Here is a 26,489-nt window from a genome sequence, read left to right as displayed (position 1 = left end):
AAAATAAAGTTACACCAGCATTTATCATGTGTAAGCTAATGTTACACATGCATTCACAGCAGTGTAACTTCCGGTTACACATCCATATATTTGAGTGTAAACAAAAGTTACAGAAAGCATTTGACCACTGATCAGACGTATACAATAAATCAAAAATAGAATAAAATGCATTTCAACTGTGAACTGACAAAATATAAAATCTGAATGAATCATCCTTACACATAATCAACGTTGAAGAAAAATAAAAACGTTTGGTCCATGAAAACCAACATGAAGAAAACTAAAAAAACAAATAATCAAAGATAAATAACAATCAAATCATTAGTTGCAGAAATGAATTTTGTTAGGCTCAAGCTAGTGGGGTGTGAACTTCCGAGGATTCCTGCAACCTGCCTTGTTGTGACCTGTTTCCTTGCAGTTGCTGCAATGAACTTTCCTCTTCATTCTTCTCGTGTTTACTTATAATCCTTTTCCCTGGTGGTCTACCTGGTTGCTTCTTCACGGTAGGTGGGTTGACGGTGTCGTCTGGATGATATTCAACAGGCCTGTTGTAGTTGGGAATCGGCTGGATGGCATGCATATAAGTCTTCCTAAAATAGTCGCTTGTAAAATACGGTGAAATGAAATCAATAGCCTCACGTTTAATCTTGCGTATGGCTGCAAGAGCATGAGCACAAGGAAAACCATATACGCGCCACCTGGAAGAAAACAAAAAACAAATCAAAAATCAGTTAGTTGCACATACAAATCATAAAACACTCAAAATTAGCTAGCTACAGGTGCATGTACAGGATGTGTATCTTTAAGTTACACTTGCAAAATAAATTTGTAACTATTATTAACACATGCATATATCTAATGTAAAGTGGATATACACATTCTTAAAAAAAAGAACATACAAAGAGAAGAAAAAAGCATAAGAAACCAAACCTTTGACAGGTGCAAGTCTCGTGTTCGAGGTCCACCATGTGAGACCTTTCACTAATAACTTCAAACACGGTAGGACTAGCAACCAATACTTCCCAAGCCAAACCTTCATCTTGAAGAGCCACAAGCTTTTCTTCATACTCAGGGGTTAATGGAGTCATCATATTAGCACCAATTTCACGACGCTCCGCCATCAAACACATTATTTTCCTCCTAATCTGAAAAGGAGAAAAAAACTCATCAATGCATAAAGTGACAAAACATGAAATAAAAAGACAACAACAAAACAAAACAAACACACACACTCAATTAACCTGATCAAGAAGAGCAGATGCAGGCATCTTCTTGTGAACCAGAACCCAGCTATTGACTGATTCTGCTAGAGTACTAGATGTTCGTCCATACCGACAACCTTTGAAATAGGCATTCGCATATGCTTCAGGTGGGATTGTCTCGATGTAATCAGCCACCCAATCGCAGTTCAAATCTCTAATCTTCTGTATGGCTTTCGCATGGTTTTCAGGTGAGAGTGCGTATGTCGCCTCTCGGAAATGGTCCATCACAAGTGAGTACCTAGGATCTGTTGCAGTGATGGGTATATTCTTCGTCAAATGATAGTAGCAGAAGCTGTGGAACCCATCTGGATAAACAAGTGGAACACCTTGCAAGAGTCCTTCATGGCGATCCGAAAGGAAGGTGATTGGCCTCCATCACCAACAACTTCTTTCAAATTCCTTAAAAACCACTCCCAGTTGTCGATCGTCTCAGAATCGACTAGTGCAAAAGCAAGGGGGAAAAATCCTACAAAAAAATTGTGCAGAATCGAAAGAATAATAAGTTTCACACATGCTAAAACAAATATGTAACTTAAGGTTACACATGCTAAAACAAATATGTAACTTAAGGTTACAGATGTTGTTTTCTTAGTTACACACTGAGTAAAGTAATGTGTAACTGAGAGTTACACATGTGTAACTGTTAGTTATTTGTCAACTGAAGTTGTTCATAAAAAAAAAACACATAGAAAAAACATACCTTTACCACCATTGATCCCAGTAGCTGCCATCAAGCAACCTTTGAATGTACCAGTAAGGAAAGTAGTATCCAAGTATACCATGGACGACAAAACCGGTACCCTTTGATGCATGCAGCAAATGCGATGAAAATCCGCTGGAACTGTTTATTTTCACGTTCAAACTTTATCACACTACCAGGGTTGGTTTCCCTTATAGCATCAATATACCATACCAAGTGCGAGTAGGACTTGACATCGTCGCCATAAATCGTATCATAAACCTTTTCCCTAGCATTATATGCCTGGTAGTACTCCATGTTGATCCCATAGTTGGTCTGGAAATCAGCAGCAATTTGCTTGGGCTTCTTGTGAGGATTTTTGCGAACTTCTTCCTCAATCAAACTAGACGAGAAGCTGGTGGAGTAAGTTTGGTTCAAGTTGCGTCCACCAGCACACAAATGTGCTCAGGGTTATAAGACCTGACCTGAAGAGATTCATACAAAATATAAACAATTCAACCAAAACACAATATGGTGCCAAAAACATCATGTGTAAACCAAAGTTACACATACTGTAACAAAACATAACATATGCTAAGCATTAGATGACAGAACACGGAAAACCTACCTGAAACATTTCGTTCCTTTCATCGATAGAAGCTGCATGGAATTTCCAGCCGCATTTTTCATCTGCACACTTAGCCGTGAACCTAGAACGCTCATTGTGAGTTACAATCATTTGGAAACCAGTGCGAAGACGATACTTGGTAAAAGCAACCCTGACTTGCTTAACTCCTTCAACAAACACATGGCCAATATCACCAAGAACCTTGGGCCAACCATCCGATAACAAAGGTTTCGCTGGCTTACTTTTATCTTCCAAATACATTGCAACAGTAAGATTGTTTGTGGACGAAGACGTACTACTAGACCCATTAGAAATAGAAGAATCTGCCCTAGAGCTAGAGGAAGAGGCCACACGAGGAACATTTTGCAAGAAAATATCAACACTGGTCTTCTGTTTACTATTTGTGATAGATATAAGAGCTTGCAAAGAAAAATCACAGTCAAGCGGAAAATCTTTCCCACTTTCTCGAAAGAAGAAAGTAATACCAAGTGGAGTAAACTGCTTCCATTCCTTGCAAACTTGTTCCTTAAACTCATCAAGTTTGATATCAGTATTAACACGCAGGTAATGAAATCAGAAAAGTAGCGAACAACAGCAATGCAACTAACAGCAGCGCAACTAACAACAGCCATGACAACCTGAAAATATCAAATACACAATAAGAATATCAAAATTTGAAAACGAACGCAATTCACTCGGGGGCGTTGCCCCCTCGTGAGAAGTATATTCTATGCGGCAAGCTAAATATAAGTAAAAGATACAGATGATACAATTGTTTACAAATAAAACATGTTACAGGACATATATATGTAACTTCAACTTACACATTCTTAAAATACAACAGGATATATATGTGTAAACTAAAATTACACATGTTGTAACTAAAAAAACATCTGCATCTTCCTCACACATGCTTAAAAATACAAAGAGGATATATATGTGTAAAATAAATTTACACATGCTGCAACTAAAAAACATCTGCATCTTCTTTAAGCATGCTTAAAATAACATGATATATATGTGTAACCTCAAGTTACACATACTGTAACAAAAAAAACAGCATGTATACAAATCAATTTGAAGTTGTTTTTTTGAAACAAAATTGTTTCTTCATACTTCTCTCAGTATCAACAAAAAGTAAAACAACAAATTAACAGATCGCACATGAAAGAACAACAAAATAATTCAAAAAAAAATTGAAAACAGATCTGAAATCAAAAACAACATAAAATTCTTACCTAGATTTTTGTTTTCTTTCTTCTGAAACAATGTTTATTTTGTTCCTCTTCTCAGTATCAAACAAACATGTGTAAGCATCAACAAAAACATGTGTAAGTATCAAAAGTGACAAAAATAGATCGAAACGGTAAAATCAAAATCAATTGAATTTGAAAACTAAATCGAAATCACAATTCGTACCTATTTTGATTTATGTATTCCCAACTGTCTTCTTCCTCTTCTCAGACTCAACAAATTCGAAACAGAACAAAAATCGTAATCAGTAGAAGATCGAGATTCAAAAAATCGATGAGAAAACTAGTGAATCAAGCAACAGAAAAGCTAAAATCGAACAAACCTATTTGTTGTTCATCAATGCAGCTTCACTATCTCGTCAGATCTGAAAAACAGACGAATACACCTCAACGAATTGAGAGAAAATTCGTTTTCTTCTTCTTCTCGTTTATGTTGTTCTTCTTCTCGTTTTCTTCCTATCAAATTAACGAAAATCAGTATGAAACTATCAAAATTCACGAATTCGTCTGAAGAAAAATCTCCAATTCTGTTTCTGAACGAGAGCGGAGAGAAGAAAGAGCTGAATCTGATTTGGTTTTCAGTTTCTGGTAGGTATAAAACGTCTATAAATAGGGAAGGTTAATTTCGGTATTTTTACTTTTATTAAAAATCCTGATGACGTCAGCAATCCGGGAAAATTGAAAACCAGGCCCCAAAAAAAAAAATTCTGGGCCTAGAAATATCAAAAACGGAAAGTGTGGAGTTGAGGGTGTAAGATCCATTTTGTGGGGCTTGTATATGGTTGAACCCATATAGTAGGGGGTTCTAGTATTTTTCACTTTTTCTTATTCTTTTAAAGTTTTAATTTAATAAAATCATATTTTGTTTTTATATTTTTGATGTCTCTTGACATATTTCTTCGCTATTTGGAGAGATTTTTCTTCGCCATTTTGGGTGAGTTTCTCTTCGCTTTGAGGGAGATATATTCAAACCTTGATCGCTGGTTCGTTACTTGTTATTCTCGATTCAAGAACATCGACTGTTCAACACGGTATTGCTTTGAATCCATATTCAATCCAAGAGATTTAGGGCATCCAGATTAGTTTGGGTCTACAAGATTTTGGGAAAATTACTCATTTAATCTAGGAGCATCTCTTTTAAAGAAGAAGAAAATCAGATTAAATGGTCAGAATCAATTCCGGATTATACCATCATCCATCCCTATTACACTTCCAAAAGTTGGATATGTTTGCAGTTTATATCTCTCTCTCTTCGCGATTTGCTTGTAATTGATATCTTCATTTGTATTAGGGTTTTGATTATCTTGTTCTTTGATGTTTTTGTTATTCTTGTAAGCGATCATGTAATCACGATTTTGATTTGGATAAATTGAAATTCGTTGATTGACCAAAAAACAACAACAACAAGACAAACTTGACTTGAAACTTCTTCTTTGCAATATTAAATCTACTAGAAGTCATACAACATAGTCTCATATAGATAGAATGGTAATCCACATGAGTAGATAAAATGGTTTAATCTTCACATACCTCTTCGAGGGTTATTCAATGATGTCTGATACTCAACTATAAACTTCTAAACCTAGTCCGAGACTTGACTTTAATAGACTACAATCAAGATATAGTTTTGTATATCTAATATTGACAACAATCTTGAGATAAAAAAACTTCCAAGTTCAACTGAGCAGTGCTCTAACATCCGTTGTATATAACGTATTGCTTAATTTCCCTGTAACAAACTTGTTACTCATAAACCAACAGAAACCGCTAGTTCTAACACTAATAACAACTTATCCGTTAACGATGAATGTGGCAGTCAATCTAAATGAATTATTTGGTAGCATATGAGCCATAACCAACTTGAATACAGTTAGTAAAAAGAAGCGAAAAATGAGACAAAGAGGAGAAACGAAGAGTAAAAGGAAGAGGCGGAAGAAAAATTGTATGTTTAGTTGTTTTTTTTTTTTTTGATTTTGATTTTTTAATTTTGTATGATAGAGTTAAATTACCATATTACCTTAATCTTTGGCGAAAGCTTATTACACATATGTCTCATGCAGTAGGTTTTTATAAAACGTGGAAAGAAACGTGATAATGTAGCATATTTATATATCAATTTTTCAAACTGCACAATATATTGGATTAGCATATTCAACCCACCTTTTTTAACTGGTAATTCACTCATGTTTTTGTCATTAACTTTATTTTACTTTGGTCAAACCTAGATGGCTGCTATAACAGTGAGACTGGCGAAAAGATGACCGCTTAATGGCCGATGAAAACATTACGTAATCTTGATTATGATGTGAATTCACAATCACTATATTAAGTGTCCAAATATCCAATAGATGCAAAGAGAAAACTTTTCACTTAGAAGATATTTTAGAATGACAATGACTAAATACAACCTTCGTTTATATTAAATACAACCTTCTTTTAAAATAAAATTTGGTAACAACTACTAACGTGGGTAAACAAAACCAATGACAAATTTTAGAATAAAAACAGTTCCACCAAAATATAAAATTGTTCATCTCCTTTCGTTTTCAAAAGTTAACTATTCAAGATTTTGTGATTGGTTGATCTACATAAATTAGAATGACAGTTTCCATTTGAAGGACGACAATCCAAATCAACTTTAAACCCCAAGCCTCAACTTGATAAAGAAAATTTCACATTGTTCTTCGTAATTTTGTTTCTTGCCATGTAATCTACAATAACAATTATGATTAATGGAGAAGATTGAACTGATGAATTAGGTAACATACTGTATAATGAGAAACATGTAATCTTTATTATGATGAGAAAATAATCTGTGACCAGTTTTCACCGACTTGGACGTATATAAACAATTGTAAAAGCTTTCGATTTATGATAATGAGCTCGTCTATGCATTATTGGAAATTGACGGTGCGGCTACGATGTGGTCGGGCCACATACTTCAAGTATGTGGCCCTTCTTTAAATGCTGACACCTCATATAAAGTAAGAAAAAGTTTGGAAAACTGTTTTATTACATAACTGTTCTGCCTTTTATATTTTCAACTTCCAACTTTTTCTCGAAAAGTGAAACAATTAAGGGGGTTTGGAGGGGGTAGTTTTTTTGGTTGAATAGGTGTCAAAAAATAAAAAGAGGCCACATACAAAATGGATGTGGCCCGACCACATTGTAGCCGGGGGGAAATTAATTGTGATTAATAATTAACATAAATAAAAAGGGATAATTGGCCTTTGGCACTCAGGTTTTGTCCAGGACTAAGTTTTGATCTAACATTTGTTCAACGTTAGTGTTTGGTACCTGGACAAGACGTTGACCTACGTTGACTAGGTTAAGTTGAATTTTAATTAATGGACCCGAATTACTTTTTACTATTTTATATAGACTGTTGATCTTGTTACGCATGGACGGCCAAAAATATCTCATAATAAATTAACCTAAATCTCTTATTTTTCTTTTCATCTTCTTCCTCCCCCACCGAAAAAACCAGCCACCATTTTCTTTCCTGCCTCAACCACCACCTCTTCCTCCGACATTTTCTTCTTAAGTTTTTCGTTCGTGGATGATAGATTAGCTTAATCAGAATCAGTATTGAACTTATTTTCTTCTTTCCCTCTTATCACTCTGCAGCAATTCCAAACTGCTCCAGTTCAATCCATTAACAACAATATTCTCAAAACCGTTTTAGATTCCTTACTGCAAAAATCAAATCTTTAGATTCTTCACTTTTTGTTAAAATTGAACTTGACCCAAATCACAACCCTAACATGAATATATTTGAGTTGAACACGTTCCATCAACGTTATCATCTAAAATTACAGCAGCATCTTCATCGGAGAGATCTAAAAGTTCTTCAATAATAAATTGTTGATTACCGGTATTGAACTATTACTTGCTCAATTTGGTGATGGTTGTTTCTGGGTGTTGATTTAGGATGTTGAATTTGCTCAATTTGGTGTTGATTTAATTTGGGGATTTTAATTTGAGCATCAATTTCATTTTTAGGGTTAGTAACTCATGGGTTCTGTCTATTGTCTCAATTTTAGTGGAAATTGAAATTTAGATTTGTATTTGTAATTGGGTATCTTGCAATTGAAAAGTCGTCATTTGTGAATTGCTCAAAATATTGTATTGTGAAGTTCATCAGTTGAGAAGATGGAGATGATATGAATATAGGGTTCTTCTGAATTAGGCAAAAAATGGGGGAAATTAGGGATTTTGTTGTCAAGAATCACCATGGAATCGGGGGAATTGGGAATAAGAAGACAATGAATTAGGGTTCTTCTAAGAGAGTTTAGGTTTAAATCTAAGGGTTTTGATTTGTTGTTGCTATGTTATTTTTTTTATTAGGAAAGATAAGTTTCATTCAAATTTCAACGACGGACTATTTTTCTGTTGTTGTTATTTTGATTACCTTGATTTTGGATTCTCTGGGTTGTGAATTGGAAAAATTTTAGAGTGAAAGAGAGATAGATGGTGGCGGTGATGGGCTCGGAGAAGATTGGTAATGTAAATGTTAAGAAACCCAAGGTTATTATAGTAAATCTGTATAATAGTTTCATTTTATTTTCTATCTTAATTAATTAATTGACTTATTAATAAATGTTAAACAGAAGTCAATATTTGGCCGAGTCAATGTAGGTCAATCAAAACAAGTACTAACGTTGGATAAATGTTAGACCAAAATCTAGTCCTGAGCAAAAACTGAATACCAAAGGCTAATTTCAAAATTATGTGACTCGAAAAGTAAGTCTCAATTGCTCATGAGCCGGAGGTATGGCTCATGAAAATAACTACATAGAAAGAAAATGGGTTTTGATTACCCAAAAGATATTTGGTTACAAATATTATGGTTTCTAAACGAACATTGTATTTAACCTAAATAGGAGTTACATTTAGTCGTTGCTTTTAGAATTAATCTAAATTTTAACTTAAAAATTGTAAAAATAATAAGAGAAAATACAAATTTAAATTGGATTCTAGTTGACCCATCGAGTTATGTTGTGATTCAGGGAGTTTCATTTTAGACAATAGGTTAAATTGATGACGAACATGTTTCGTATAGAATCAAACAAACATTTGCGGTTCAAACTTCTTTAGAAAAACACAACACTAATACAGAAGTAAACTATTATGGAAATTGTGGTTGATTTTTTTAATGTGAAAATAGAAGTTTTGGTCGATTTTTTTAATGTGAAAATAAGCTGGTTATAATACAGAAGAAACAATTGTACAGGCTGAGCACAATTTTCCCTAAAAACAACCTTAGAAGAATTCAAGGATGATAGGGTAATAATCTACTATTTGTATAGTAAAGGTTTTCAGTTGGTCCCACTACATGTTTCACTCGGTGGTTTCTTCGAAACAGCTATTACGGTCAACCTAGAAATTCTCAAAGAAAAACATCAAAAAATATTGTCACTATATATATCCAACAAAAAAATTACAACGGTTAAAACTGACATATTCTTCTTTTACTTAGTCGAGGGTAACTGGATACAAAATTATAAATTTAGAAATCTTTTTGCTTGGAGTAGTTTGTCACTATATATATCGAACATCCGGGGAGTAGTTTGAGAGATAAATCATTTTTCTAAATTTTACTAGTTATTATTCACAAGGGTATAATTATAAAAAATGTTTAAAAGTACTATTTTTCTTGATTGCTTTAAAAATTGTGCAAACTTAAACTAGGTCAGTTAATAGTGGGACGAAGGAAGTATTAAAGATCCAAGCATATGATCAATCCCGAGGGGCCTGGAGTTATATATCAGGGGTATGAATTGAGATCCAATCCATTAATATGGAATCGGTAGGTATACCTATTTCATTTATACCGTGTGTCCGTTTTCTCCTAGTTCCACCTATTTATTTGTAATATATTCAATTATTGCTATAGATTCAATTATATCAACTTGGCGTAAAACATTCTATTGATTCCTGCAAGTTAATTTGTTTTCAGTAAAATGTACAAAGTTTTATTGGTTAATTAGGACCCTTGTGGGCTAAATTAACCTTAGAAAGATGCTAATTTTCTGGTCATACTGCTTCGATGAGTAAGGTTTTGCGCCTGAATGAGCTAATCCCTATGACTCCTTAAAATTTTTTGGGGCGTTTTCACTTCGTACGTTATTCCCACAATCTAGCTCAGATGTCGGCTAGGAAACATCGCAGGGTCCATGACAACTCGTCAAAATTTTAAAAACAGCTCAAACCAATTAGTGTTCACTCAATGACGGACCTACGGTTGGGCTAAAGGGGGTTTTAGCCCGGATAGGTTTCCCAGTGCACAAACTAAAGATTTTTTTTTTTTTTGCTCGACCAAGATTTCTAGCCGGGACCTTAAAAAGAAATTTATCTTTCCTGGATCCGTCCCTGTGTTCACTCGTACTGGTGGATGATAGGAGCAAAAAAAACCTTTACGACTTGATTACACTTGCCATGGACGGATATCCATCAGGGATCTAGTGGCTAGTATATCTCCGGCTGGTGCTTTATAAATAATTATTGATCCGTAGTTAAGAGCTGAAGACATCAACATCAGATGAAGAAAGTATCAGCTCTGACAAAGGATCTAGGTACTGGATAGTATTTCTCCAACAAAGCCGTACAATGCCGACTGTCCTGAGTTGGAGCTGAAGACATCATCATCAGATGAGGAAAGTATCAGCTGCGACAAAGTAACACAAATATCAAACGGGGAATGGCGCATGACAAGAGTTTAAATGGAACTTCAACTTAGCAATTAAGCAGTAAAGGACTCTCAAGAGCAGCTAGAGTCATATGTTCCAGCCCCATATATGTGACTTCAATATGTGTGTCGTGCTTAGTTATTACACGCATCACACCTCAATCCTGCCGTGCAGGCATACATGATAAATAGGATTAGAGATTGAATTTAAGTTGTCGACTAAGAAGGATACCACCAAAAAACTAATTAGCATGTCCAATTAAGCACTGTGTGTGGTTAAAATGTGACCATATTACCGCTTTTCTAACAGCGTTGGAACTCTGATACTGTTATCGAGTGTCATTCCACAATATAGAAATATAACAAGATTTTACTTTTAAGATCTTGTATAGTCTTTGGGACAACTTTTCTAACAACTTTTTTAGGTTCATAAAGATATCGTTAACAAACTCAGACATAATACAAAATGCCAGGGGTAATTAGTCGAGGGTAACTGGATCATTGTACCAAAATATAACTTGAATGAACTTTAGGGATAAAATATGTGGTACCTCAGTATGTTGGGCAAGTAATACGACTAAGCCAGGAATCTAACACCCGTGTATAAACGGTATCTATAGCTTTTATATGTGGAAAATGGATCATTTGTCAAAATATTTTTAAACCACGGTTCAAGTGGACGAGTAAAAAATAGTTTGGGTGAAATGGCCAAAAAAAAAATAGCAAGGATGAAACTGGATTCATCGTAGCTTAAATTTAAAAAATAGTAAGGATGAAACTGGATACATCCTGTGTAAATTAAAAATAAGAAAAAATATTTGAAAATGGGCACGATGAAACTGGTTGCATCCTGCCTATTTTTATATTTTTGTCCATTTAAATAGTATCAAAATCCAACTGTCCATTTCACCCAGGAATTGTTGATTTTGGTCTTTTTAACCAATTTTATGTTTTATATGTACGTTTTGGCTTTAGGTTGTCGGGTTCCACAGCCTAGTACAACAGTAATACCCATCTCCTATGGTCATGGTGCGGGCGGGTATCTATTCTCACTAGGGAGTGTTGGATTCCTTGTATTCTCAGGATAGGGTTGGTTAAGAGCTTGTATGTTTGCAGCTGACTCGGCGTCTGGGTCTGAGTCAACCCCTGACTCGCGCCGAGTCAGCAGTCAGACTGTTTGTTTTGTAAATTTAGCAACCCCTGACTCGACATCTGAGTCGAACCTAACCCCTGACTCGGGCCCTAGGGAGTCAGGCATTGAAATGCTGTTGAGTAGGTGGCTCAAACCCCTGACTCACTGAAATCGACAAAAATGCCCTCACGTTTTATATAAAAAAATCATTTCCTTTCTCATTTTCTTTGTTCATTCCGTCGGAAGCAGAGATGGGTGATGAGGAGCCAAACCCTAGATCTATTCTCAACTGATATCTTCTTCACCTCTCTCAACAAATCGAGTAATTTCTATCTCAATCATCACTCTCGTCTCATCTTTCCATCTCTTTCAAATCATTTAAAAGCTTCTTTTAGAATCATTCATCATCTTCAGGTATAATTCTTCATCCATACTCATTTTCATATGGGTTTTATGTGATTCGGAACATGGGTTTTTATTAATATTTTATGGTCGAACATGGGTTTTTTCATTTTCATATGGGTTTTATTTGATTTAGAAGATGAGTTTTTATTTAGATTTTCTGGTTGAATATTTGATGGTGTTTGTGAAAATGCCTAGGGGAGAAATATAACTGTGCTTGCTAATTATGATAGAACATGGGTCTTTCCTGTTTATAGCTAGGATACTAGACCATACAACTAGGGATTTCATTTTGTTTTTCCTTTTTACAGTTAGGAGAGCAGTACTAGTAATTTTTGTTTTAGCATATGAGGACCAGAGTACACTACCGAACTGTAATTTTTGTTTTAGCATCTTGGTAACCAGAGTACACTACCGAACTGTAATTTTTGTTTTAGCATCTTGGTAACCAGAGTACACTACCGAACTGTAATTTTTGTTTTAGCATCTTGGTAACCAGCAATGATAATCTAGATGCTAAGGTGGATCCATGTCTCTTGGTAACCAGCAATGATAAAAAAATTTCCCCTATTGTCTCTAGAAAACCCTGTCATTTGTTTAGAAGCATAACTTTTTGAATGAGAACATGTTCCAGAGAGGAATACACACAATCGAATATTATGCATGTTGTCCTGGCTTGTTAAATGGTTTGTTATGGATTAGTGATCATTACTTTTGGCGAATCTCTCTTTTGATATTAGGACAGTAATGAGGATCTGGTGCCAACCATTGCTTTTACTTTTCGCTGTCAAATATTCTATCTTCATTTTAAACCCGTATATCCTGAATGCATAAAGATCATGCCTAGTGGTAAATTACTTTGTATGGTAATTCTCAAAAGTTAGCACACTCTTTTTGTTTCAAAATACCCACGTCTTGTATTTGTTTTACTTTATGCTAGTTCTCTATGGAGAAAAAGGAAGATGAGAAAGCAAATAAGATAACTTTTAGGAACGTCCCAGAATTTAGAGGGTTATTTATTGACCAGTTTTTGGCACAAGCTACTGAGTATGGATTTTCTGGAACATCTTTGAAGCAAACTTCGTGGGGAAATTTGTGCAAGTTCTTTTCTGAGAAGTATGACTGCACCATCACACAAAAAAAGTTGAGAAACCACTGGGATTACTTGCAACCCAATATGTCACTTGGTCCCGTCTCTTAGCAAGAACCGACCATGGGTATAACGCGGAGACGAACACATTTGATTGGAGCGAAGAGCAATGGATTGAATTAGACAAGGTAAGAGACTATTTCAGTTTTGTGTTGGACTTTATGATTGAATTAAATTTATGCTTGTAAGCCCTGGTCTGGCTTACTTCTATCGTTGTTTTTCTTTAAATGCCGCTCTGCCATCAGGTTAAGCCAGTTAAGGCAATGTGTTTTGGCTTTAGGGCCAGTTATCCACTTCAATTAGAGAAGTTAAATGTTTTGGTACAGACAATTCGACAAGACATGTTTTGGTTCAGATGGAGGGATAATAAGTTTGGTCAACCTATAAACTAAATCATGTTTTGGTTCATATGGAGGGAAGACAACTTTTGATCAACCTACGTGATCTGTTAATTTATGATTTTGCTACAGTTTGGTCGTGGAAAGCAATTATACCCGCTTGAGAGGTATTTTAGGACTTGGGTCAACAATGTCTTTCTTCACTATTTGCTCTTAGTTTCTTTAGATTTTCTATTATATGTTCACCATTTTATGAAACAAGTTTCTATATAGTTGATTGGGGACAAGCAATTAAACTTCCGTTATAATCCACATTGTATATATACTTTATGAAACAAGTATATATTTTATGAAACAAGTTTATATATAGTTCATCAGGTTAAGCCAGTTAAGGCAATGTGTTAAATGTTTCCATAACTTTAATGAACCGTAATGTTCTGTTTGGTGCATCTAATTATAACTTTGATTGTATAAACATCTATATATACCGTATGTGAGATCTCCCGTATGAATCCAACATTTGCTTCTTCATCTTCTTCTATTTTTATCTTTTCATTTTTTTTAAAGTTTTTGACGGTCCCTCATGATAATCACTGTAGTAACTTATGGTCATCAGTAGGTTCTTAGTTTACACCTAATTATTTTATTAAGGGAACATATGAAAGCGTGAGACAGTAGTCATAGTAGTGATTAGCTCTGTGCCTACCCTCCTTAATAGCAGAGAGGCGCCCGGTTTCTTTGGCAGATGAGGATGTGATTAGAGTTTGGACTAGCATATATGTTACCTCTTGCTGCAGTTTCATCAGCATGACTTCATAATGTTTTTGTTGAAAATTTGCAGACAAATACTATCTATGTGATGCTGCGTACTCTCATACACAAGGGTTTATGTGTCCGTATCGCAACATAAGGTATTGGATAGGTGATTACCGAAGAGTACCTCCAACGGCAAAAGAGGAGAAGTTTAATCAAGCCCATGCTCGATTGAGGAATGTGATTGAGAGAGCATTCGGGGTATTTAAAGTAAGATTTCCCGTCTTAAGTAAAATGCCTTCTTACTCATTTGAGACTCAAAGAGATATCGTTATTGCTTGCATGTCAATACATAATTTTCTACGTCGTAATGCATTGGATGATTGGCTATTTAAAGAATATGAGAATGAGACATTTGATATGACTGAGACACAGGTGGAAGTCGAAGTGGAAGCGGAAACGGAAGAAAATGCACCTCGTCTGTTTGGACGACAAGAGCAGATATATATGAACAACTTACGTGATGAGATAGCTAGTCTCCTTTAGATTTTGTTGCTTCTTTTATGTTTGTAGGACTTTAATCTTTAGATTTTATTGTTTTATGATGTTTAATATGTTTAATTCCATCAAAAAGGGAAGTTGTTTAGACTGGAATGGAACAATTTGTGATGTTTCAGTAGTGATAAATGTTATGGTTTGAAACGTGCACAAGGGCATTTTCTGTCCAAAAAAATCCAGTCAGCTGAGTCAGGTCTGACTCACAAAAAAAAATATATTTTCTGACTCAGACCTTAGTGAGTCAGATCCAGATGAGTCAGGTAATTTCACTCAGATCCAGACGACTCAGATCCAGATGACTCAGATGAGTCAGCTGCAAACAAACAAGGTGTAAGAATGGATTTGTTGTTCAGGTGACAGGTTGAACTAGCAGTGAGGCTGCTTAGGAGGGAAAAAAACATGATTCAATGCCCTAATATGTTCACATAGTGTCCAGGTGACATTGAATATCCTGTCAGATCCAGATCCTCTCTTTATTAGAATCTCTAAAATTAGTATCTGTTGGATCATTAATTAGAATGAAAAAATAGCAAATTACAATTAATATAAACATTAAAAATCCCATATGTGCAGGGATTGTCATGATTTGTTACTCTCATTAATTAAATAAGCATGTAACAACATTAATTAGGACACTAATACCTTATATTGACTCCTTAATGAGAGAACTATACCCCCATATCAAGTAGTCAGAAACAAAGCAATACTAACCGTTGGATCCAATAAGAACTGAAAACAGAGTATCCTAAAAGAATTTTTGTTATAGTACAACTTTGATTACCCCGAAATGAAAACGAAATGAATACCAATTCCATTCCGTACTCTTATATAAGAAACATTGAGAGTTTCATTCCATTTCCATAATACACAGAGTGAGAAAAAGGAACTACATAAATAACCATATTTTCCCTTCCCTTGCTGAACTGTTAAAAGTTCTTTCAAGGGGAGGAGTGGGGAAGAATGGTAGAGAAAACCCAATGCAGATGTCTAATTAGTTCAGTAAAACTAGGGGTTTCTTTGGTTTTCCTTCTTTCATTCACTTGTCTATCCAAGGCTTTTGATTACAAGGATGCTCTGAAAAAGAGTGTTCTGTATTTCGAGTCACAACGATCCGGTCGATTGCCGTATAATCAACGGGTACACTGGAGAGATCATTCTGGACTTACTGATGGATTGGAACAAGGGGTAAGTAAGCTCATTCGGTCATTCCCATTCTTTAGTTGTGGTTGTTATTTTTTTAATTTGATCTGTTTCTTGCTATTTTTGATGATTATTAGGTTGATTTAGTTGGAGGATATTATGATGCTGGCGATCATGTAAAATTTGGTTTACCCATGGCTTTCACTGTCACAATGCTTTCATGGAGTGTAATTGAGTATGGCGAACAAATCGCCAACTCTGGTGAATATGAACACGTACTTGAAGCCATCAAATGGGGAACAGATTATTTCATTAAAGCTCATACTTACCCGAATGTGTTTTGGGCTGAGGTAATTTCTCGGATATTCATCATTTTAAGAATTTTTTATATTAAGTGCCTCTACCAACATTTGACAATAGTCATTACAAGAGTTCTAAAGTTCGATTGATGTTTATTTACAAGGTTGGAGATGGTGACACTGATCATTATTGTTGGCAACGACCGGAAGATATGACAACATCTAGACAAGCTTATAAAATCGACGAAAATAACCCGGGATCAGATCTTGCTGGAGAGACTGCAGCAGCAATGGCAGCAGCTTCTATCGTCTTTAGGAAGTCTAACCCACATTACTCTCACTTACTCTTACATCATGCTCAACAAGTAAGTCTGTTAGAAATTATGGATTTTCTGTGTCATTATTATTAAACTCTGATAATTCTCCATTTATTAATTGTAAATATTTTTTGTTGATTTTTCACTAACATTGTGTTTTCTTCTTCTTTTCCTATAGTTGTTTGAATTTGGAGACAAGTATAGAGGAGCATATGATAGAAGTGTAGAAGTGGTGAAAAGTTACTATCCATCAGTGAGCAGTTATAAAGATGAATTGTTATGGGGAGCTTTGTGGTTGTACAAAGCCACCGACAATATGAATTACTTCAAGTACATAATCAATAATTCTCATGAATTTGGTGGCACTGAATGGGCTATTACTGAATTCAGTTGGGATGTTAAGTATGCTGGCATTCAAATTCTTGCTTCCAAGGTAAAGTTCAAATCTTTTTCCCACAAATTTTTTGATCTCTCTGTGTCTTCTCTTTTACAATTTCAAATCAACAAGCTTTTCACTTTAGTCTTTAAAGTATGCATAGGCTAGAGGTACACCATTTAGTGAGCCGGCCTAAGTCAAGGTACAGAGAAACATGTATGGTAACAGCTGAATTGTGCGGTATCTCTGTGCTTTAGAATATTAGATTAGGCACCCATTTATAGATCTTACAGTTTCTTCTATTAAGTCGGATTTTGGTTCGGGTATCTACTTTCTAAAGGTTAAAACCATTCCACTAATTTAACTTCAATTTGTACTATTTAAGTCGTATGAAATGAGACTTTTCAATCACCATCAATTTCCTCCCTGAAGTAGGAATTTATGATGGTGATAGGCCTGGTCCAGAGTTGTTGATGATGTTCTAGCAAAATAAGGAACTATTTTGGCGACATTACATCAGTCTTTATGTCCAAATTAACTAGTTTTAATGTATTCGAATTTTTGAAATTTTTTTGCTAATAATTTACACTGTTTATTCTATTACAACTCATGCAAGCCCGACAAGGGAAGTATCAGTACGTTTCTATTTTTAATTAGTGCCAATCTTTTGGCCGAATTCGTGTAGAAAAAGGTTGTCAATTCATTTGCTCGTACAGGAAATTAAACTCTTCAAGTTATTTTTGTTTTACAGTTGTTGATGGATGGAATTCATGAAGATCGTCATACTCAAAACATTCTTGAGCAATATCGTTCCAAAGCCGAGCACTATCTATGCTCGTGTCTTGGTAGAAACAATGACAGCAATGTGGAGGTAACACCAGGGGGGCTTTTATTCATCCGAAAATGGAACAACATGCAATATGTATCGACTTCGGCTTTCCTTCTTACCGTATACTCTGATTATCTTAAAAACGCAACTCAAAAGCTCAACTGCAACGGAGAAATGGTAAAACACCAAGATTTGTTTGCATTTGCAAAATCTCAAGTCGATTACATATTGGGTTCTAATCCAATGGGTATGAGTTACTTAGTCGGGTTTGGACCCAGATACCCTAGAAGAGTGCACCATAGAGGTGCATCCATCGTTGCATATAAAAGAAGCAAAGGGTTCATTGGTTGTACGCAAGGGTATGACTATTGGTACAGTAGAAATGAACCAAACCCAAATGAAGTAATCGGGGCTCTTGTCGGTGGACCGGATAGCCATGACAATTTCAACGACCATCGCGGAAATTACATGCAAACTGAAGCATGTACGTACAATACTGCTCCATTGCTTGGAATTTTTGCAAAACTACACCAACTAGATGAGGGCAAAAACACATCTCAATATTCATCTTTTGCTTCTTATTAGGATTACAAGTGTCTAAAATACAAATATATAAAATATGTAGATTGAAATTGTACTTTGTTTTCGTATAAGTTTGTTTTCGGTGGCTTAATATGTGGCCTGAACTATACCACCGTTCCATACATATTTACAGATTACAGCAGTTGAGACTTGAGAGAACTGAAGATTTTAGTTTTGTAAATTTGGTTACTGTTAATGAAGGTTTTGATTGTCTTCCAATTTGATGCCGGGGTCATGTCCGTGTTGCGTGATTGTGCTTTTGTTATCAGATGACCCATCTATTTTTCAAATAGTGTAGGAATATGCATGTGATGAACACTGAATGTGTATGGATTTGAATGGAAGGACATGTCCTATCCTATCAGAAGAAAACTTAGCTGGCTATATAACTACAAATTTGAATGTGGGATGTTTAGCGCTTAACAGGTTACACGTGTAAAGGAAGCCTTAAATTGAAAGGCCTAGACTTTAAGCTAAAGATTATAGAGATGGGCATAGTAATTTTATATTTTATACTGTTACCTGCAAGGGATAGGGCCGAAGTTATTTTCATAAAAGGAGCAAGTTGCTCGCACTTTTGGACAGTATGAACCATGAAGTAATATTATGCAATTTTTGTGCCTTGTAACGAGTTTCTAGTCTAGAGACTCTAGAGATGATTCAAGATTTCTACCGACTGATTGTTGTCATAACTCGTTGGGAATCAAATGAGATGTGATGTTTGATTCCAGGGTCATCAAAATAGCCATAAAAAATCAATTTTGCTCATTGTGTGGGACAAAAGAACAAAGTATAGGCTTTTCTTATATTTTTATAGGCTTTTGTTATATTTTTTCTTGTTGTTCAAAATGAAACTCTAAAGGGTGTTCATTGTGAATCAAGACTGTGTTGCCAAATCTAAGAACTTCGATTCACAGGCGTGTTGTGTATATATAGCATTGAAAGATGCATACTAATCCAGCTAGCATGAAAAAGAAAAGGTCATGACATCGTCGTGGACGTGGACGTGGTCCTCACTGATTGCTTCAAAATTCTAAGACAAAAACTGCAGAATGTGTTTGCCTTTTCTATTTTGTACCATCATAAAATGTTATTGGTATGAAATCTGGAGGAAATAAAGAAAACAAGATATTAACGTGGTTAGGTCAATTCGATTTACATCCACGGATAAAACCCCATAGGGTGATAATATTATTGATCTCAATAATTCAGGAGAAATAATTTACATGTACACGATGATTCATATTTATATGATTATAGGATAAACAATATACCTAGACGATACAAACTATTTTGAAAATGTAAACTAAAGCTTATCTAACTAGAATACAAGATTGACCGGCTAGATTACATAATCATGTAGACTTAATCTTGTGATGTTAGCCTACAAGTTGAACTCAGAGAACATAGCAGCGTACAACTTAAACAATCTCTTGAAGACGACAAGGCGGAGTAACTAACAACTAACAAATGATATTGATGAGGCACCTTAAAAGCAACACCTTATGGTTTGGACGAAAACACCAAAAGTAAAATAACAACAGTTGATGAAATAGCAAAAAATGCTCTTTACACTTTTGAGTATAACCATTGTACAAAATTGTACAACTTACACTTTTAAGTATAACTTACACTCCATTATAGTAAACTTCAGAAACCGTAGTGCAACTGTTGTACAAAACCGAACCGTTGAATCTTCATTATATCAGCGCCAATTTGGTATTGGCTAGACATGGCTTCGATCTGATAAAGCAAAATAACAAAAACATCATATGTGATCATAGTGCCGCCTATACCATCAAAAACAAAGAAAAATGGCAAAAATGGTTCTTAAGGCCAAATCAAAGATATCAATCTTATGTAACTCACAAACACTGCAGAGAGACCAAACTTAAGAAAATTGAAATACTGGATATAAATGAAAAGAAATATTTGGCTCACACATATATAGACGAAGAGATATAAGTGGACTCAGACTTAAATGGTAACGTCTTGACCTAAATGACATAAACGTTATTCCATTGAATAAAAACCCATGTTGTGTAGCGATCATGAAAATACACAACAAATAGTGAATAAAAAAAATGACATCCAAAGATCATACTGAAATCATATGATTATGGTGATGATATGAAAACAATTTGGGAATAAAGATTATGATCGGAAATATAAAGATTTTCAAAAAATAAAACCTTTTGGGATTTTACCGTGGTCTATCATTAGGGATTTGTGTGGAGGAATTGGAACCGAAAACTTATTCCGGAAAAACATAAAAGTAAAGAACTGATTTGATAGGTTGAAATTGATACTGTGAAAAAAAATCGAAGGCTAAATGGAAACAGCTTGCCAAAAATGGAATGAAGATTTTTTTTTAACTAAACCTCAAACGAAATCACAACGATTATTGAAAACTAGTAAAAAAAAATGATGAAATTTGATATCAACTGGTCAGAAAATAAAATGCTATAATGATGCTAAACTTAGCTAGAATTCACATTATGTGACTCTAACATCTTTAAAAGTTGAAAATTTAATGCAAATATTTACACAAAATTTGAAAATTTTACCTAGGGATGTGAATGCTAACTAAAAACCTAAGACTCTATATACTACATACTCCCTGTCACCAAGGTTGTGAAATCGTGAACCACAATACAATTAGTTTTCAAGAATTGAATCGTATAACAAATTCTGAATTACAGATTCACTATCATTCTTAAGTACACCTTGGAAACAAAAAAAATATGTATGTCTATTCGCAAGTAATATTGATAGGGGGTTGGATGGGAGCGATATTCAATGAAGTCCCGCAAAACTATATAAAAGTATAATAAACATATATTAAAACCAACAAGGTAGCATAACATATTGATTTAGCTATTACTGAAGTGTACTGAACTATGGGTCGCGAAATCGACTCTTTTTATATTCTTTTTTCGCTTTAAACGCTATTTTATAGATAAAAGGTAAATTGACTTGGTCAAAATTGGACGTGACTTGGTCAAGAATCTTATTTTTTGAAGGATCTTTCTGATTTTTGGAAGAATCGATTCATGGGTTAGATACTGGTCGATCTGACAAATATTTGACTTGTGAATCCGAAAAATAGGAATCGTACGATTCGACTTGTGACTCATAGGTGTTGATGGTGGTTTTTGGTTCAAGGGATAAAATCGTAAACCCTGTCTTTAATGCGTTGTCATCCTGCAAAGGAACATAAGCCATTTAAAAGCAATGAGTGCTTAAGACTCTTTGCTCACATATGTATTGAGCAATTCAATATATCTGTATATATGAAATTTACTCAGACTGGTGCATGCAACAGCAATCCGAAAATATTCTGTGAATTTTATCTTCCACCAGCACTAATGCATGACTTGCCTAGTATTTTTCTATGCTATGTTCCCAGCCGAACTCTCAATATTTACATGACGATTAAATGTTCACTCTCAGCAAAGTAGCATGAATCTCCCGTAGTGTCAGTATTGAGATCTGGATGGAAGTATTCACACAGGCTGCATCGCTCTCTGACCAAGAGAATTTTGTATCGACGCACTTTTAAGTTAGCCCGATCAAACATGCTTAAATTCCTTAGGGAAAATCTAGACTGCTAATATCAGTCTAAAAAATGATCATGGCCACACGATTTGGCTGCGCGATTTAACAATCTTAGACTACTCCTAGCAGAACTAGGCAATCACCATAGTGACCACCGGCGGTCCCACTAGTGCCCTAGTCGATCGAGGCCCATTTTACTCATTCACAAGTGGTTCAAACGCCGACCCAAACATGGGTGTTCGCGCTGTATAAAGCAAGCCCAAACGAGCTAAGACCGACAAAAACGGTCTCAAAAAACCATCACATCCGTCTAACTTATCCAACCTAGTTGGACGGCTTAGATCACATCTCAAGTGATTAAAGAGGTGTCAACGTGTTCGCCGTTGGCCCAACTTCTCCCTTGGTCGATCAACCTCTCCACGGCAAGACCAGAGAGCATCAAATCGTTTTCCCAAACTCGAGGAAACACGCTATTTCAAAACCCTAAATTTTGGGTTGCGGCAGTATATTATTGTCGCAAATCATCACACCGTCCAACTTAGCCAGCCTAGTTGGACGGCTTAGATCGCGTTTCAGACGATCAAGGAGGTGCACATGAGTTCACCACCGACCCAATGTTATTCCCACTCGATCGAATTGCCCAAGGGAAGTCAATGACGCGTCAAACCGCTTGATCGAACTAGGGTGAATATGGCCGTCTCTAAACCCTAATTGGTGTTTGCGGCGACATGTTACTGTCGCAAATCGATCACGACCGCCCATCTTCGCCAGCCGAACCGAATGGCTTAGATCTAATTTAAGATGGCCCAGGAGATGTCAGCATACTCACTGGCGGCTCACCTTCATACATGGATGATCGTCCTGTTCAAATTAGCGCTCAGCACTTTGGTTTGTTTACCCAAACTAGGGTTGGCCGCACGGTTCCCAAACCCTAAATCAACGGCAGCAAACCTATGCCGCAAAAACTATCTCGTCCGTCCAACTTCGCTAGCTTGGTCGGACGGCTTGGATCAAATATCAGGCGATCAATGAGGTACCTCAATGATCACCAGCCACCCCCTCCTGCAAGGAGCGATCGACTGAGCTACGGCTAGCCCGTGCGATCCCGGATAATTGCCCAAAGATGGCCCTTTGCGTTGCTTCAACAACAGTAACAAACTGCCGCAAATCGTATCGACCAATCAACTTGGCCAACCGATTTGAGCGATCCGGATCTAATTTAGATCAACCGGTATGATTTTAGAATGGATACCATCCGCCACTCGCCTACAAGGAGTGATCGACCAAGCAGTAGCTCATCCCTAGAGCTACCAAACGATTGCCAAAATGTGTCCGGTCGTGCTCTTCTTTTAAGACGATCAACTCGCGACTAATTTAGACAAGCTCAAAAACAGCGATGCTTTACATACATCGATTATAATCAATGCTTTATAAATATCGGTTTTACAAATAATTTATTATTTGACCTAAAAGCAATGTGTGCTGCTTTCAGTGACGAGTCCCACGACTCGACCCACTTACTCGAGACATCAAACATGTCACAAACTGGAGGATGCTTACTGGGGTATTGGTCTGGAGGTTTACAGCGTGCGGCGTGCAACGCGCCCATTACGAGAACGTGTTAGGAAAGAACGGACAATTAACAATAATGAGATAGTGGGTAAAAGCGTGACCAGTTTCCCCTCGTAGTGGAAACGTGGTGATCACCACTCTTTACACAATTCCACTCCTCCATTTTCCTAATCACCTCCACTTCCTACGAGATCAGAGTGTGCTCGAACATGACTTGTATAAATAGGTTTTTCAACATATTCAAACGAACACGACAAGTGTTATCAACACAAGTATCCAGAAAACACCAAGAACTGATAGCTCTGCAAGCCAGTTCCAAATTCTGATACAAGTCATAAACAACAACACCTTCATAATTCAACATTCTGATCTCAAACACCTTCTTCGCTTCCCTCCCTAAGATCAACCCCTTCTCCTTCACTTTGTGACCGAATTGAATCTGGAAAAACCATTTCTTGGTTTAGGCAAGAGTCTTACAGATTGATCTCTCGAATCTAAAAGTACTCCCGTGCAGTGCATTGTTTAGGGTTTGAATCGGTTTCTCATCAACACACCCAAATTTACCAAAAACAGCAAAACCAGTTTTTACCCTCAAATAATTGGCGACCACAGTGGGATATTAATCTCTCGGTTACAAGATCATTTTCGATTTCATTTTAATTTTCTCAAAATTCAAGATGGTGGATCTTAGGTCTGGATCAGCGACAAATCCTGATGTTATTGGCGCTGACAACACCCCTGGTGTCCACATTCCTGCCGGTGACACCAATGTACCGCCTACCAGCACGATCAACGCATCTCGCGGTACTACATCCTCAACCACCAACACCAGCGGCACAGAAGACACTCCCTTAGGCGTGACACCTCCAATCACCTGAGCCAGAGCCGCTACCGCCACCAATATTTCTTCCAGCGTAACGCCGCCGGTCATTACTAGAGCTACTGCCACTTCTCCATCAGGATAAGAGACAGGAGGAGCCAGAGGAGGCTAACCCCTATCACCATTGTTGATTTGATGGAAAGACGAGAAGTTCTCTCTAAGGCTCAGACGGACATGGCTACAACTCAGAAATAGGTACTCACTTTCCTCAAGACGCTAATGGAGCGACTATCACAAGAGTCGTGTCAGCACATAGAATCAAAGAGGATTACTTTCAACACTTTTGGCGCAAGCACTTCAACAGGGCGTGCATTCATAGATGAAGAAGTTCGTGTTGCTCCTGATCGCTCAAGGGAAAGGAATCAACCGTTCAATTTCATCATGTGTGAGGATCTAGAACGACTTATCCAGCATCGAGGCAAGGAAAACCCGGTAGACCTGCACCAGCATCAGCCTCCTTATCCTCCTGATGTGCAAAGAGTTCATCTTCCGAGAGGATACTCTTCTCCTCAATTTTCCATTTATGACGGAACTGGTAATGCTCGTGAATATATCTCTCGTTTTCTAGAGTCATTAGGAGAGCACGAATACAATCATGTCCCCCGCTTTAAAGAGTTCTCAAAGTCACTCATTGGGAGAGCGTACACCTGGTACAACAACATTGCACCAAACAGCGTATCCAACTGGTGTGAGATGGTAACCGCTTTCTACAAGAAGTATTTCTTCGTATCCGATCAAATCACATTTCAGATTTTGGGAGGATGTTCCAACGAAACAATAAGCATCCAAATGATTATGTCAAGAGGTTCAAAATCCAGGCATTGGATTGTCGCGATCCAAATATGATTGAACAATGATTGGTGGAATTATGCATTAATAGGATTGTACCCATCTATCGTGTAATGCTGGAGAATCTGCAATTTCAGAAATCCTCTGAACTTCGTGAAGCTGTTAAACGCTCGGCTACAACAACACCTGCCCTGCTAGAAAGAACCAGGCCTTCCAGGAATGAAGAGCCTCATGATATTCGTGGAAGCATACATCTCACCAACATACAATACAACCTTCATCCTTTTGTAAGCAGCTTCACTGAAGCAGCAAGAGGAAAACCACCGAGATACAACATCCTACGCGTCAAAAACCTCCAACTCCAACCTCTGTACCACATGCACGACTGTTAGAGCATTGCTCGGTCGAACTCGCATGCGTTGCTATCTCAAGCATGTTTGTCAATGTTAGTGATCAAAACAATAAGTCTTGATTTCTACTCTACTATAGTTAAGGTCTCGGACTAGGATAAAAAGTGTAGTTGAGATCAAGAACTCCATGGAAATCATCATACAAGACGAAGGACTACTCAAGGAACTAGTGGATCTTCATCGACTAAAAGGTATGTGGAGACTTGAACTTATCTATCACTCAAAAGTCTATTTATCTCTTATCTTGAGACAAAAGTCGTTTTGCTATATAGACTTAAATTATACACATTTTCTATTTCGAGCCGAGTTTATCTCGCCTATCTATTTCTCGAAATATATGTTGGTAATCTTTTGCTTTAGCCAAGTTCATCTTTACCTAGTGACGAAAGTCATGACAAGTTTTAATCACTTTGAAAATTGCTTACTTTGACGAAAAATAGTTTGTGAATAACAACTATAGAATATCAACGTCCTCTAAGAATGTTTCAATGATTGAAATGAGAGTTTAGATTATATAAATATTGGAGGATATAAGCATTGTTGTGGGTACGGTTACACAAGCCTAGAAATGTGCATTTCATTTGTGTGTAACAAGCTAGTTTTCGATCTAACGGTTGAAAGATATTAGCTTGAATCTAATCAGGTTTTCATCTAACGGTGAATATTGAATGCTTTGTTAGCAAGCTAACATTAATCACAAAATCTGATTTGAAAGACTATATAAGGGAGAACTCTAGCAACTGGGAAATATAATCCCCACACCTTCTGTGTGATACTAGTTGTGTTAAGCTAGAGTCGGTTCTCCCTTAACCTTTGGTTTCCTCTTCTAAACTAGGTTAACGACTTAAATACTTCATTGGGATTGTGAAGCCAGACCGATACTACTTTCTCGTA

At 36.4% G+C, this 26,489-nt stretch overlaps 2 protein-coding genes across 2 annotated transcripts; one reads left to right on the top strand and one right to left on the bottom strand.

Annotated features, from left to right (window-relative positions):
- Positions 1 to 349: 349 nt before the first annotated feature.
- LOC113351864 lies at positions 350 to 1,010 on the bottom strand. The gene is made up of 2 exons (XM_026595781.1): positions 931 to 1,010; positions 350 to 698 (listed from the first exon to the last, which is right to left on the bottom strand). Exons 1-2 carry the CDS (start codon positions 966 to 968, stop codon positions 350 to 352), a joined length of 387 nt encoding a protein of 128 aa, XP_026451566.1. The 5' UTR covers positions 969 to 1,010.
- Positions 1,011 to 15,696: 14,686 nt separating this feature from the next.
- LOC113303644 (endoglucanase 11-like) lies at positions 15,697 to 18,610 on the top strand. Its single transcript, XM_026552695.1, has 5 exons — positions 15,697 to 16,028; positions 16,121 to 16,333; positions 16,447 to 16,647; positions 16,778 to 17,032; positions 17,727 to 18,610. Exons 1-5 carry the CDS (start codon positions 15,804 to 15,806, stop codon positions 18,387 to 18,389), a joined length of 1,557 nt encoding a protein of 518 aa, XP_026408480.1. The 5' UTR covers positions 15,697 to 15,803; the 3' UTR covers positions 18,390 to 18,610.
- Positions 18,611 to 26,489: the final 7,879 nt, after the last annotated feature.

Source organism: Papaver somniferum, chromosome 1, assembly GCF_003573695.1.
Source record: "Papaver somniferum cultivar HN1 chromosome 1, ASM357369v1, whole genome shotgun sequence".
NCBI classification, from domain to species: Eukaryota; Viridiplantae; Streptophyta; class Magnoliopsida; order Ranunculales; family Papaveraceae; genus Papaver; species Papaver somniferum.
Note: the sequence above shows the minus strand (reverse complement) of the source record. Positions and strands in the feature narration are given on the sequence as shown.

Excerpts from the sequence above, each read along its gene's own strand:
- LOC113351864 (XM_026595781.1), bottom strand. The coding sequence starts at position 968 with ATGGTGGACCTCGAACACGAGACTTGCACCTGTCAAAG. Across the intron at positions 699-930 it reads GAGACTTGCACCTGTCAAAG|GTGGCGCGTATATGGTTTTC; the intron begins GTTTGGTTTCTT and ends GTTTTCTTCCAG.
- LOC113303644 (XM_026552695.1), top strand. The coding sequence starts at position 15,804 with ATGGTAGAGAAAACCCAATGCAGATGTCTAATTAGTTCAGTAAAACTA. Across the intron at positions 16,648-16,777 it reads TCTTACATCATGCTCAACAA|TTGTTTGAATTTGGAGACAA; the intron begins GTAAGTCTGTTA and ends CTTTTCCTATAG. Across the intron at positions 17,033-17,726 it reads TTCAAATTCTTGCTTCCAAG|TTGTTGATGGATGGAATTCA; the intron begins GTAAAGTTCAAA and ends TTTGTTTTACAG.